The sequence below is a fragment of the Cebus imitator genome, unplaced genomic scaffold (assembly GCF_001604975.1).
Source record: "Cebus imitator isolate Cc_AM_T3 unplaced genomic scaffold, Cebus_imitator-1.0 Scaffold36, whole genome shotgun sequence".
Taxonomy (NCBI): Eukaryota; Metazoa; Chordata; class Mammalia; order Primates; family Cebidae; genus Cebus; species Cebus imitator.
The window spans coordinates 6,218,170-6,231,941 of NW_016107351.1; the positions used below are offsets into that span (position 1 = coordinate 6,218,170).

Consider the following 13,772-nt stretch of genomic DNA (forward strand, 5'->3'; position numbering starts at 1 on the left):
TCTATGTTACCCAGGCTGGTCTACAACTCAAGCCTCGGCCTCCTAAGTGCTGGGATTACAGGTGTGAGCCACCACGCATGGCCTTTTTTTTTGAGACAAGGTCTTGCTCTGTTGCCCAGGCTGCAGTGCAGTGGCACAATCATGGCTCACTGCAGCCTCAAACTCCTAGGCTCAAGCCATCCTCCCCCCTCAGCCTCGCACCAAGCTTGGCTCTCTTTTCTTTTCTTGAGACAGAGTCTTGCACTGTTGCCTGGGCTAGAGTGCAATGGCACGATCTCGGCTCGCCACAATCTCTGCCTCCAGGTTCAAGCAATTTGCCTATCTCAGCATCCCGAGTAGCTGGGATTATAGGCATGCACCACCATGCCCAGCTAATTTTGCATTTTTTAGTAGAGATGGGATTTCTCCATGTTAGTCAGGGTGGTCTCGAATTCCCGACCTCAGGTGATCCGCCCGCCTTGGCCTCCCAAACTGCTGGGATTACAGGTGTGAGCCACCGTGCCTGGCCTCTTTTTCTTTTGTAGAGACAAGGTCTCATTATGTTGCCCAGACTGGTCTCAAACTCCTGGGCTCAAGCAATCCTCCCGCCCACCTGGAGCTTATTAAAGACTCAAATCCCAGGGCCCAACCCCAGACCTGCTGAATCAGGAACTCTAGGGGTGCGGCCCAGCAACCTGTGTTTTAGTAAGCTCACGAATCAGGTGATTCTGATGCAAGCCAAAATTTGAGAACCACAGGCCTGGAACAGGGTGTGTTAAGCTTGTTGCTGCTGACGCTTCAGGCCAGATCATCCTGTGGGGGAGGCGGGGCTGTCCCGTGCACTGGAGGATGCTGCCAGCCTCCTTGGACCCTACCCCAATGGCATGCCACCCGTGTCTCAGGTCACGACGATCCAACACAGCACAGTGCCAGCTGTCCTCCCAGGAGCAAAACTCCCAGCAGAGAACCCTTGGCTGGAAGGAAGGCCCTGATTTTGCAGTGACTGAAATACAGGATCACATAAACCTGAAGCACAGACGGTGCAGGCGCTGTCATCACACCGGGCTGTCACTCTGGCCAGTCACCTGCTCCTCACCGCAACTTGAAAACGATCCCCCTGATTTTTTTTTTTTTTTTTTCCAAGACAGAGTCTTGCTCTGTGGCCAGGCTGGAGTGCAGTACGGTGATCTCGGCTCGCTGCAACCTCTGCCTCCTGGGTTCAAGCCATTCTCTGTCTGGCCTCAGCCTCCCGGGTAGCCGGGACCACAGGTGCCCACTGCCACACCCAGCTAATTTTTTTGTATTTTTAGTAGAGACAGTGTTTCACCGTGTTGGCCAGGATGGTCTCGATCTCTTGACCTCGTGATCTGCCTGCCTCGGCCTCCCAAAGTGCTGGGATTACAGGTGTGAGCCTTCGTGCCCGGCTGTGATCCCCATTTTATAGCAAATCCCACCTCCCTGCTTACAAGCTGTGCGACCTTGGGCAAGTTATTTGAACTCTCTGTGCCTCTCGATGTAAAATGGAAAGATTCATATAATAGCACTTACCTGCTAGGGCAGCTGAGTGCATGAAATGACCACTGAAGCAAGCGACAAACTCAGCCCAGTGCCCGAGGTGGTAAACACTGGCTCATTTTCTCATTATCCGGCTCAGGCTCTTATCGAAATGGACTTGTGTTCTCTGACCCCACGCTGCCACTGTCGCAGCCAGCTGGAGGCGGGCAGAGGCCGGCCCAAGGTGGGCATGACTGAGTATGCCACTGCTTGTCAGGGTGCCTGCAGTCACAGCTCGGGAACAGCCAGGAGATGGCCCTGGGTCTCTGCCGCCAGCAGGGACTTCTTTGGGTGACCTGAAGCAGACAGCGGCCAGCTCTGCAGACCTGAGCACCCCACGTGCCCCACATGACATGCAGCAGAACCTGGGGACCCCAGCTACCTGCCCCTCCACCCTGGGCAAGCTCTGGGTGCTGCAGGAAAAGATGAGAACCAGCATCGTTCCTCTTCTGCATCTCACATCCCAATAAAATATTTATTATGTCAAGAAATAAATCTTTAAAAAAAGAGAAAAAGAGTGTCTCTATTGCTCTCCCCCACAGGTCAATCCTTGGGAACCAATGAGTTTCTTGCCATCGTGGTTTCTGCGGCTACAGGGGCCAGCCAGGTCTGGAGGGGACTCCTGTGGGAAGTGTCCAGCCTGGCCCCTCCACCAACTCCCAGTGTCCTGGGGCTGCCTCCTGGGAAGGGCGGAGGAGCAGGCCTAGGTTGGTGGGTGGGGTTGCCGGGAGAGGGAGCAGGATTATAAAACTGGGTGGGTGGCAGTGTTCTGAAGGCCTGACCCGCTGAGGCAGGCGGGGCTCTGGGCGTGGGGAGAGGGGAAGGGGGCATCCTGGGGCAGGCATGCCACTCAGAGAAGGACGGCTGGATCTCGAGGCGGTTTGAGGCTGGAGGTAGGGACAAGGACTTGACATGGGTGGGGTTGGAGGCTGCCTGGGTAAGCGGACAGGGCAACTGGAAACTAGGCACGGCGTGCCATGGGGCTGAGGCTCCATCCCCAGCCCTTGTCTGCGAAAGACGCTGGGAGGTAAGGAGTCAGCGTCCGTGGGAGTGCCTGGTGCACAAAGGCCACCCCCAGGTGGGGGTCCCAGAGCCTGTTCTCTGAGGCACGGGTGGAAACCTCCCCTTGGAGGGGGCAGGGCTTGAGGCTTTGGAACAAATCCACCGTCTGGAGTGGCGGGTCATGCCAGGATGGGTTTCGGGAGAAGCCCAGAGTGAAAGGCGTTGGAACAAGCAGGAGAGAAACAATCCGCCCAGGGCCTGGGTGGTTCCTGCACCCTAACTGTGGTCCCCAAGTGTAGAGGGACGGTGGCAGGAGGAAAGGGGCTACGGGAGGCACGAACAGGGCCCCTTGGCTTAGCCTTCCACCCACCCCCGCCCCTGCGTCCACAACCCAAATGCCAGCGGGCCCTGTGTGCCTGGCTCCCCTCACAGGAGGAGGGCAAGCCCTCACTTCCCCTGCCCGGAGCAGGTACCATCCAGGTCCATGGGGAGGGGCCCTCCTTGGACCTTCAGGGACCGTGGGGCAGCCTGGTCCCTGCTCCCCTCCCTTGCAGGTCCAGAGGCCCCATCCTGGGCCCAAGAATGACTGGGGACCCTTCTCCACCTGGCCCAGATCCGGCCTTGCACAAAGAAAGGGGCCTTGACCACCTGCTCCTGGGCCATGCAGACTCTCTGAGCAACCCAACATCTGCTTGGCCTTGATGATGCCGTGAGTTCCCAAGAGAGAACCAGGAGCCTGCCTGGGAGGTCCCAGGGGCTCGGGGTGCCGCCGCCTCCTGTTCCTCTGCACGGCTCTCCTCTGGATACTTCCAGGTGAAGGAAGGAAGCTCCAGCCTGGGGGAGCTGCGAGGAGGACAGACAGCCGGAGCCCAGGACCTTCTGGTACTCTCTCCTGTGGCAGAGGAGAGCCAGCTGTGGGTGCCAGGCACGGCGGCAGAGGTGGCCTCACAGACAGCCCTGGCACAAGGCCACCTGGCCTTTGCGGAAGTCACGGCAGGGGCAGAGCCGGCGGTACTTGGTGTTGGAGCCAGCACAGCTGAAGAGCAGGGGCTCCTTCTGCAGGTAGCACTCCTGGCCGGGCTGGGCGAAGGCCGGGTACAGGTGGTTCATCTCCGACTCGGTGCTGTCACAGGGCACCTGCAGCCTGGCACGTACCGCACAGCACTGTCACTCAGTGTTGGTTGCTTGGGCTGAAGGGTAGGGGCTTCCCCCAGCTCAGCACTGCCTGCTCCCCTTCTCTGGCCCATCCCCATCCCAGGCTGGGTAAGGAGATGTGTTACACTCCCTACTGTTACCCCCAGGACAGCTTTCATGGCATGGGCTAGATAATGCCCAAATATGCTGGGCGGGGGGCTGAGTGGGTGAAGGAGAGCAGGGACTGGAAGGAGCCTCCCCTGTAGTTTAAGGCTTGGCCAAGAGTGGGGCAGCAGTGACCTGGATGTTGGCCTGGAGGGTCCCTTCTGGGTCCTTCCTGACTCACTGGAAAGCATTAAATCCCCCACCGCTGGCAGGGCTGAGGGCCAGTTCTGGGTGTGAGAGCTCACGGTGAGCCTGTTGGGCCAGCAAGGATGGGGGCTGGGGGTGGGGGCCCACACTCACTTGAGGAAGGCGTCCTGGCTGTTGAGGAAGGGGAAGAAGGAGGGCTCGCAGATCAGCCCGTGGTCCAGGCAGGTGTCGGTGCAGGCCCTCCCAGGCACGGCCAGCCAGGCCCGCAGGGAGTTCACGGGGGGCCAGGCCCCCGGAGTCAAGCTGGCGTTCTGAGCCCATTCCAAGTGGGTGGCATTTGGGGCCAGGACAAAAGGGCTCTGCGGGGCATGGGCCCCTTGTGGGGCAGGGCCTGGAGCTGTGCAGAAGTCCTGCGAGGAGGGGAGCAGCGTTAGGTGGGGAAATGCCAGCCAGGTGCACCCGGGGTCACCTGAAGGTGTGGCCCTGCCGGTACAAGCCACAGTACCAGCCACCACTAATGGGCACTTACTGAATACCAGGTAGCTTTACCTGCATTATTTCATTGACTTCCAATGGACACTCGTGTCTCCAGGTCACTTACAGGGAGAATGGAGGCTGAGAGGTCACAGCGCCTGCCCAGGGCTTTGGGCAGAGCAGGACTTGGATTCAGGGCCCTCTGCATCCTGTCTGCCCTGGAGCTGTCTTGATGCTCAGGTCAGGCTCTGGTTTCTACCCTAGGGCCCACGAGCCCTGCCCACCATGGGGACAGGGACCCAGGCTGGCTGTGAGGCTCTCCCTGCAGGGTTCAACTCCAGGGGCTGGAGGGCCCAACGGATGCTCTTCTGAGCTTCCTGCAGGATGCCACCACAGGTGTCTGGGTACAGTCCTGGGTTCTGGCCACGGCCCTGGACCCTCACCCTGTGACCTCGGCATGCCCTCCCTTCTGGGGGCCTCAGTATTCCCATCTGTAAAAGGACAAGGAAGAGCCGGACTCTCTCAGCCCCTAATATTGGTGGGGCCAAGGACAAGATGGAGAGGCCACATGCCCACAGAAATTTCTTTTTTTCTCTTTTGAGATGGAGTCTCACTCTGTCACCCAGGCCGGAGTGTAACGGCACAATCTTGGCTCACTGCAACCACCACCTCCCAAGTTCAAGCGATTCTCCTGCCTCAGCCTCCCAAGTAGCTGGGACTACAGGCGTGTGCCACCATGCCCGGCTAGTGTGTGTGTGTGTGTGTACGTGTGTGTATTTTTAGTAGAGACTGGGTTTTACCATATTAGTCAGGATCGTCTTGATCTCCCAGCCTCGTGATCTGCCCACCTCGGCCTCCCAAAGTGCTTGGATTACAGGCGTGAGCCACCACACCCAGCCTATTCGTGGAAATTGCTAACAGCCATACAGCCACCTGCCCGAGGGCCCTGAGTCCAAGGCCCACTCCAGGCATCACCCTGGAGACCCAGAGCCTGCAGAGCCGTGCTGTCTGACCCACCTGCAGCCCTCGTGGTGGCTTAGATCCATTGGCACGCAGCAGGGGCCAGGATAGGGCACGCCCTCCTCCTCACCCACGACTTCCAGGCACTCTGAGCACCCGAGGGAGGAGAAGGGAGTGTCCTCCTGGGACAGCTGCTTGCCTGGATGCTCCCTCAGGGGCTGGGGTGGCCGAGCTTTTGAAATAGTGGGGCTCTCCTCTGGTTTCTCAGGGCAGAGATCTTCACCTCCCATTTTAGTCTCACTGTCATCCTTAGCGGGTGGGCGGGGGATCTTCACTTCCCATTCAGTTACAAAATCCCAATCAGTTACCAGACTTTCGAACCACTGTTTTCTAAGAATGAAAGTCTTTGTGTTTCTGAGTGCCGTGGAGTTGGGCTCTAGAGCTGGGCCCAGGGCAGAGGCGATGAACACGCCCGCCCGAGGTCAGGCCTGCCTGTCTCCAGCCCTGAGGGAACTCTGGGAAAACAGCCTGGACAGGCTGGAGGAGGGAGCAGGGAGCTGGATGGTCTCAGGGTGCAGGGCCCTGGGCAGATCACGAAGCTCACTCAGCCCTCTCCTCTGGTCTGAGGGGTCTGGGGCAGACACAGAGGGCTCACCGACCTGGTGCTGGATGTAGGCGTGGATCCGCTCCAGCATCCCCTCGCAGGTGTACTCGTAAGGTAGGTAGGGGTCTACCTGTGGGAGGGACGCAGACACATGGGGCGGGAGGAGGCCCAGCTGCAGGGGGCCCTGCCATACTTAGCACTGGGGGTAGAGGTCTGGTGGGCTCTCACATCCCGTACCATGCCTAGGGAGGCGACCACCCCATCCACTTGGCCCTTCCACCCAGCTCAGAGTCCCTGTTTCCCAGCACACCCTCCAGAGGCCCTCAAGGACTCAGGCTCAGGACCCATGAGGCCCAGCCTCAGCCCTCCCCTCTCCCTCCCAGGTCCTGGTCCCAACTCTGCGGAGCATAAAGCTCATCGCTCTGTCCCCTCCTGGGCTATGGCACCTCCTCTTCCCACAGCCCACCCACCCTCTTAGGCGTCACCTGCTCCAGGGAGCTGTCCCTGAGCCCCACCCACTTCCCTTGATGGCTCCAGCACCCCAGACTTCCCCCAGCACAGAGTAGCACCTGTGTTACCATCTCCTGTTCATTCCTCATCTCTCTCATGAACTCATGGACCCCCTGAGGGTGGGGACTATGCTTGTTCACATCGAATCCCCGGTACCTGGCACAGTGCCGGGCATACAGTGGGTGCTCAGGAAATAGCCATGAATGAAAAGGCACCCCAGCTCTGCCTGTATCCTGCCCAAGACATGCGACATTCATGCAGGGGAACACAGGAGCATCTCCCAGTCGGCAGGAATTAGATGACTTTTGTAAAGTACCCTGCCCCCACCAGGCACAAACCTCCTAACAGAGGCCACAGGCTGTCTGTCTAAATATCTAATCGTTGGCTGGGCATGGTGGCTCATGCCTGTAATCCCAGCACTTTGGGAGGCAGAGGTGGATGGATTGCCTGAGGTCAGGAGTTCCAGACCAGCCTGGCCAACATGGTGAAACCTTGTCTCTACTAAAAATACAAAAAAATTAGCTAGGCATGGTGGCAGGTGCCTGTAATCCCAGCTACTTGGGAGGCTGAGGCAGGAGAATCAGTGCATCCTGGGAGGCGGAGGTTGCAGGGAGCCGAGACCGTGCCACTGCACTCCAGCCTGGCAACAGAGTGAGACTCTGTCTCAAAAATAAATAAATACATAAATATCTAATAGTCACACAGCAACCTGCCCTGTGGGCAGATGCACGGAGTAGCTGGGGTCCAGGAAGCCAGGGGAATAGAGGTAAGAGGTGATAGAGGAGTAAGGGGGCACCCCTGCCTCCTCCCCACTTCTTAACCAACCATCCCCTTCTCATTCCATTAACTTAGGTTCAGTGCGGAGCCATCATAGAGGAAACCACTGACCTGGACGAGCAGGGGCAGCAGTGAGGACCCGGGGAGGAGCTATCTCAGACTCAGAGAAAGGTCTGTTTCAGCCTTCAACCTCCCCACCTAGCACACCTGGTGGCACCTGCCCGGGCCCCGCCCACCTCCTAGCAACGACAGCGCTTTCCTGTCTTTAGCCAGCGGGTAAAATCTAACTGTTTGGCTCAAGCCTGCAACCACCTCCTTTCTTCCTCATCAGAACCGTGTAGTATGAGAAAGTCCAATTGCGCCACACTTGGTCCTGCTTCCAGTGTACCCACTTCTTAGGAGACCTGTCCTGGGACCTCTGGCCAAGGAGACATCCTGACACTCGAGGGTCCCAGTGAAGCGGCTGCCACTGATACCCTTGAAGTCGGACCCTCCCCCAGCACTGACTTTCCCCGGCACTCTGCATGGGTATTCTTCACACTGGGACAACTTCGAAGTCCCAGAGAATCCGCAGTTCCCATCCTCAGCGCAGCCTTCGAGCCCCGAGCTCTGCACAGCCCTGTCCCGACCTGCCCTCGTTCTGGAGCCGATGGCCCAAGCAGCCCCTGGCTGCTGCCCCAGCTGGTTCCCCAGACACTCATGACGAAGTCCCGAAAGCCTCTGAGCCCCACCCGCCCCTGGGGGTCTTGAGGGGACAAGGCTTCACTCCCAAGGTTATAAATAAAACTCCCCAGAGAAGAGCTTTCCCCTCGGAACGCCGCCTCCCTGCTCCGTGACAGCAAATCTGAGTTATTCTCGCTCCTGTGTCTGAAGCCCTTGTCACAAGGTAATTCAAAGGTCCCCGTGTGAAGCGAACACTCGCAGCCAGGGACGACGTTCTGCCTGCCACGAATCTCCTGCCTGAGGAACCAGCGTGCCTGGCCTGGAAATTACCCCCATTAGGTCTAATTACAGGTGTGCGCCCTAATCAGGCTTGACAGAGTGACAGGTGCTGGTGCTGCCTGGGAACTGCTGGCCTGCGGGTGTGACAGCAGGGAGGCATGGGCATCACCTTGAATGGCCTTGCTCTGGACCCAGAGATGCCCACAGGCAAAACTGGGGAGGTGCAGACACGTAGATGGGGCGCCGGGCCCTGGTTTTCCTCGGCTGTCAGGTTGGGCCGGCTGGGCTGTGTCTTAGGCTTCCCTCTTCTCACCTCCTCTCCTCACCTCCTCTCCTCACCTCCTCTCCTCACCCCTTACTCCCCCTCCTGGCCTCTCCTCCCTCCCTCTCCCTGTAAAAGGCCCTGTGACTTGCAGAACATGCCACTCCCCCTGATGGCAGCCCTGATTTGCTATCAACCTTCACCAGCTGTCCCTAAATCTGTTTTCTAAAATAGAAATATTATATTATATTAGGCTGGGCCCGGTGGCTCATGCTTGTAATCACAGCACTTTTGGAGGCCGAGGCAGAAGGAACTCCTTGCTTGTGCCCAGGAGTTCGAGACCAGCCTGAGCAACAAAACAAAGTGAGACCCCCGCCTCCTCCATCTCTATTCAAATAATATAAAAAGAAAATTAAAATAAATTTAAAAATAGGATTATTAGAATTACTCAGCGTTCTTGTTTAAAATGCAGATTCCCAGGTGAAGCTGGGTCCTATTAAATGGGAAGGGGCAGGATGGGCTCGAGACTCTGCATTTAAGCCCCTCCCCCAGGTTACTCTTGGGCACATGAATTTGTTTTTTTTTGAGACGGAGTCCTGCTCTGCCAGGCTGGAGTGCAGTAGTGCCACTTGGCTCCCTGCAACCTCTAACTTCCTGGTTCAAGTGATTCTCCTGCCTCAGCCTCCCAAGTAGCTGGGATTACAGGCATCTGCCACCATGCCCAGCTCATTTTTGTATTTTTAGTAGAGACAGGGTTTCACCATGTTGGCCAGGATGGCCTCAAACTCCTGACCTCATGATCCGCCTGCCTTGGCCTCCCAAAGTGCTAGGATTATAGGCGTGAGCCACTGCACCCAGCCTGGGCACATGAATGTTTCTGAGCTGCTGCGAGCTAAGAAGGGGTGAACAGTTATGAGGAGGGGCGGGGCCCACAGAGGGGAGGGGCCTGAGGACAGAGGGGCCTCAGCTGGTTTGAGGCCCCAGCACAAGTCTCAGCTGGTCGGATTTGCAATACATTGGTGCCTTAATCCTTTTGTAATTGTTATTTTTTAATTAACTAATTAACAAAATTAAAGAATGTTCATGTAAAAAGAAAAAAAATCAAACAGGAAAGCAGTGAAAAGGAAGTTTCCTCCCACCCCAGACACTCACTCCTTCCCCGGGGTACCAATTTCTTGTGCGTCCCACCAGAAATACCAGAGACTATCCCAGCACCTTCACGCATGCAGCCCTCCCCCGACCCCGATTTCGGGTCCTCTGGGGGGAACCACAGGGTGGAATTATCCACAGGGTGGAGTGTCTCACTCATTCGATGTGTCTTGGAGGTTGGGTCAAACACTGCTCCCCACATTGGAAAAGTCCATGCAGTCCCCCTCCCCAGCCCCTCTGCAGGAGAAGCCTTGGAGGACTGCTTTGCAAGGCAGGAGAGAGGGAGGAGCACAGAGGGAGGTGGGAGAAGTGGGGAGAAGGGGCCAGAGGAGACCGTGGGGTGGGAGGAGCCCACTTCCCTAGCTGTGTGCCTTGCTGCCAGCGTCCCCATGCAGTGGGCTGGGATTGGTCAGTTTCCAGCAGTGAAATTAATCAGTTAACCCCTTCACTCTTCTTTTCTACACACTGAGGTCTCCACCTAAGGCCTCCTTCCTGGCACTGGTGCCTCTGGCCCCATTTAAGCCTATAAACTGGTACCAGGCGAACACCTGGCCCTCTTCTTAGGGCGTGGCCAAGGGGCCAAGTTTCTATTTGGTTTTCTTTTTTTTTTTTTTTTTAATTTTTTGAGATGGAGTCTCGCTCTGTTGCCCAGGCTGGAGTGCCGTGGCACAACCTTGGCTCACTGTAACCTCCGATTCCTGGGTTCAAGCAATTCTCCTGCCTTAGCCTCCTGAGTAGTTAGGACCACAGGCCAACCACACCTGGCTAATTTTTTTATTATTATTTTTTTTATTTTTAGTAGAGATGGAGTTTCACGAAGTTAGCCAGGTTGGTCTTGAACTCCCAGCCTCAAGTGATCGGCCCACTTCAGCCTCCCAAAGTGCGGGGATGACAGGTATGAGCCATTGTGCCTGGCATCTATTTGTTTTTGCTCTACAAGGTCTTGCCAGGACTGAAGCCACCAGCCCAGGACAGGGACAACGCTGGGTTGAGAGCTGGCAAGGGAGCTTTTTATCCCCTACCCTCCCCACTCTGTCTAGGCCGTTGCTTTGCTAGGACCCAAGATTACCAGGTCACACAGCCTCTCCTTGAATGCAGCAGGGATGCTGGCACCCCACCCTCAGTCACCTGTGACTCTACCCCAGGGCTCTCTGGCCTGCTGAGCCCATCTGTGTGCAGGACAAAAGTGTCAGGAATTGGCATCCCAGGCGTCGCCCTCGGCCACAAACGGATGGGAGGAGGAGGATACCTACCCTAGCCTTCTGCTCATTCAGGACAGCTCTGGAATGTGACCTACCTCATCTCCCAGAGGACCCGTGGTGACAAGCTCCAGGTGCCACCTGCTGATACACACCCTGACTCACCTGGCACCTCAGTGCCTGCTTCCTGGGGTTGCTTCCAAAATAAACTACTGCTGAAATCCCTGTTTTCATGATACTTCCTGGAGGAATCCAGCCTCAGGCAGTCCATGGCCTTGAGAAACCTGCCATGTTGGCCAGGCTGGCCTCAAACTCCTGGCCTGAAACGATCCGCCTGCTTGGCCTCCGAAAGTGCTAGATTACAGGCATGAGCCACTGCACCTGGCCCGGAGGGATTGTTTTTGCTCAGCCTGTTATCTGAGCTACAGTAAGAAGGGGATCCGGGAGGACCACAGTGAGAGGAAGGTCTCTCCTTCACCAGGTCGGAGCCTCCCCAGAGTGAAGCAACCAGCCAAGCACAAGGAATGATCAAAAGCCACAAAGGCGCCCGCCATGGAGATAAGCATCAGGCACAGCCCCTCCTCCTCTCGCCCAGCCCACACGTGTGTACCTACGCACACCAGCACCCACACTCACTACTCGAAGCGTTGCCCCAGGGCAGCACCATCAGCACCACCCCTGTCCTAGAAAGGCAGGAGCTTAGTCCCACCCAGCCTTGCTGAGTCAGAACCTGCATTTAACAGATGGTCTGTGTGCACATTATATCTTGAAATGTGCTGTGGGAAGGCTACAAACCCATACCTGCAGCAGTGTTTAAAGAACCTCCGCACATTCATCGTGAAAACATTCCCTTAGCACCTGGCCCTCAAAAGTGCTCCATAAACAATTCGAGATCCAGGGTTGCCATGGAAGGTTGTGCAGGCTGCTCACTGCCCAAAGGCATTCCCCACTCATCACACCTGAGTAGATACATGGGGGCCCCCATTCCACTCTCCAATCCACATGCCCTGGCTCAGGGCTGTGTCTGACCAGGGGAGGGATGGACACGTTTGCCAATCCAGGCCTGAATTCACCCAGAGGGGCACCATTTTCTAATCAGAGTGAAGACAGTGTGGGCTAGTGGTGGTCCTGACTATGTGGCTGCTCTCACCTGAGTTGTCATGATGGCCTTGATGGCTGCTTCAAACTCCTCTGAGTTGTTGTAGTCGACTGTCCACACGTGGGGCTTGCCGATGAAGTTCTCCGCATAGGGATGCTGGGAGAACACCTGGCCAGGGCAGAGACCGCACGCAGCTGCCCCCTGCGCCTGCCAACGGGGCAGGGACAAAGGAAGGCGCCCCATCCAACTGTCCCCTTTCTCCCTTTGCCCTACATCTCATCTGCCTCTTCCAGGACGTGCAGGGGTCTCTGTCCCGGCCCCCCCTGATCGGGGACCAGGGTGCTTTCCACTCACCTCTCTGGAGGTGGGCTTGCCTCGGAAGAACTCGTGGTTGAGGGAGCTGTGGGGCGGGCTGAAGCGGGACTGCAGGAAGATGCAGCCGTTAGCGATGGCCTCCAGGGGGGCGGGGCCCTCATAGGGGAAGCCAAACCCGATGAAGAGCTGCAGAGTCAAGGGGCGCGGTGATCAGGGAGGGCTGGGCTGCCACAGCCCAGGAGCCCCAGGATGTCGGGGACGAGGTTAGGCTGCGGGATATTCAGAGGAGGCAGCTGGGCCAGAAAAGCCAGTCCAGGCCAACTTGTGCCACGGGCAAGCACTTCCCCTCTCTGGGCCTCAGTTTCCCCATTTGTGAAACAAGGGGGTCCAATTAGGTGTTTTCAATGGTCTCTTCTTGCTCTATCAAGCTATGATTTATGATTCTGGAGGGGAGAAGAGAAGAGCAAAGGGCTTCAAGCCAAGAAAGCTCCAGGCTCGTACCTGTAAGAGACCTCCAAGAACCTTCACTCACTCATCCCCAAAACATTTATTCAGCACCTAACTTGTGTGAGGCGGTTCACAATAGCAAAGACACGGAACCAACAGAGGTGCCCATCACGAGTGGATTGGATAAAGAAACTATGGTACATCAACACCATAAAATCCTATGCAGACATAAAAAGGACAGGACCATGTTCTTTTCAGCAACGTGGATACAGCTGGAGGCCGATATCCTCAGTGAATTAAAGCAGGAACAGAAACCAAATACTGCATGTTTTCACTTAAAAGTGGGAGCTAAACATTGGGTACTCGTGGGCATAAAGATGGCAACAGTAGACCCTGAGGACCACTGCAGTGGGGAGGTGGGAGGGGCAAAGACTGAAGAGCTAACTGTTGGGTGCTGTGCTCACTACCTGGGTGACAAGAGCCTTCATATCCCAAACCTCAGCATCATGCAATAGACCTGGTAACGCGCCTGCGTATGTACCCTTTGAACCGAAAATAAAAGTTGAAATTTTTTAAATTTTTATTTTCTTTTTTTTTGAGACAAAGTCTTACTCTGTCGCCCAGGCTAGAGTGCAGTGGCACGATCTCGGCTCCCTGCAACCTCTGCCTCCGGGGATTCAAGCAATTCTCCTGCCTCAGCCTCCCAAGTAGCTAGGACTACAGGCACCCACCACCACACCCAGCTGATTTTTGCATTTTAGTAGAGACAGGGCCTCCATGTTGACCAGGCTGGTCTCAAACTCCTGACCTCAGGTGATTCACCCGCCTTGGCCTCCCAACGTGCTGGGATTACAGGTGTGAACCACCTCGCCCAGCTGAAGTTATTTTTTTTCAAGTAACTTATGCTAGGAGTGCACAGGGCTGGCCTGGAAGGCAGTTAATAAATGACCGAATCCAGGGCTGTTCTGTGAGGGTGTTCAGGTTAGTCACTGCACGTGAGCATCTCTACTGCCCCCCAACACACACACACACACACACACACACAGACACACA

At 56.5% G+C, this 13,772-nt stretch overlaps 1 protein-coding gene across 3 annotated transcripts in view; it reads right to left on the bottom strand.

Moving 5' to 3' along the window:
- Positions 1–1,974: 1,974 nt before the first annotated feature.
- The window catches only part of MGAT5B (alpha-1,6-mannosylglycoprotein 6-beta-N-acetylglucosaminyltransferase B), an 86,676-nt gene continuing 74,878 nt past the window's right edge, over positions 1,975–13,772 (bottom strand). For all 3 annotated transcript variants that reach the window (XM_017525045.2, XM_037737237.1, XM_017525044.1), the window contains 5 exons: positions 12,312–12,458; positions 12,009–12,125; positions 6,075–6,149; positions 4,135–4,391; positions 1,975–3,679 (listed from right to left, as the gene is read on the bottom strand). In XM_017525045.2, coding sequence (XP_017380534.1) covers positions 3,481–3,679; positions 4,135–4,391; positions 6,075–6,149; positions 12,009–12,125; positions 12,312–12,458 — 795 coding nt within the window. In that variant the 3' untranslated portion in view covers positions 1,975–3,480. The remainder of the gene's footprint in view (positions 3,680–4,134; positions 4,392–6,074; positions 6,150–12,008; positions 12,126–12,311; positions 12,459–13,772) is intronic.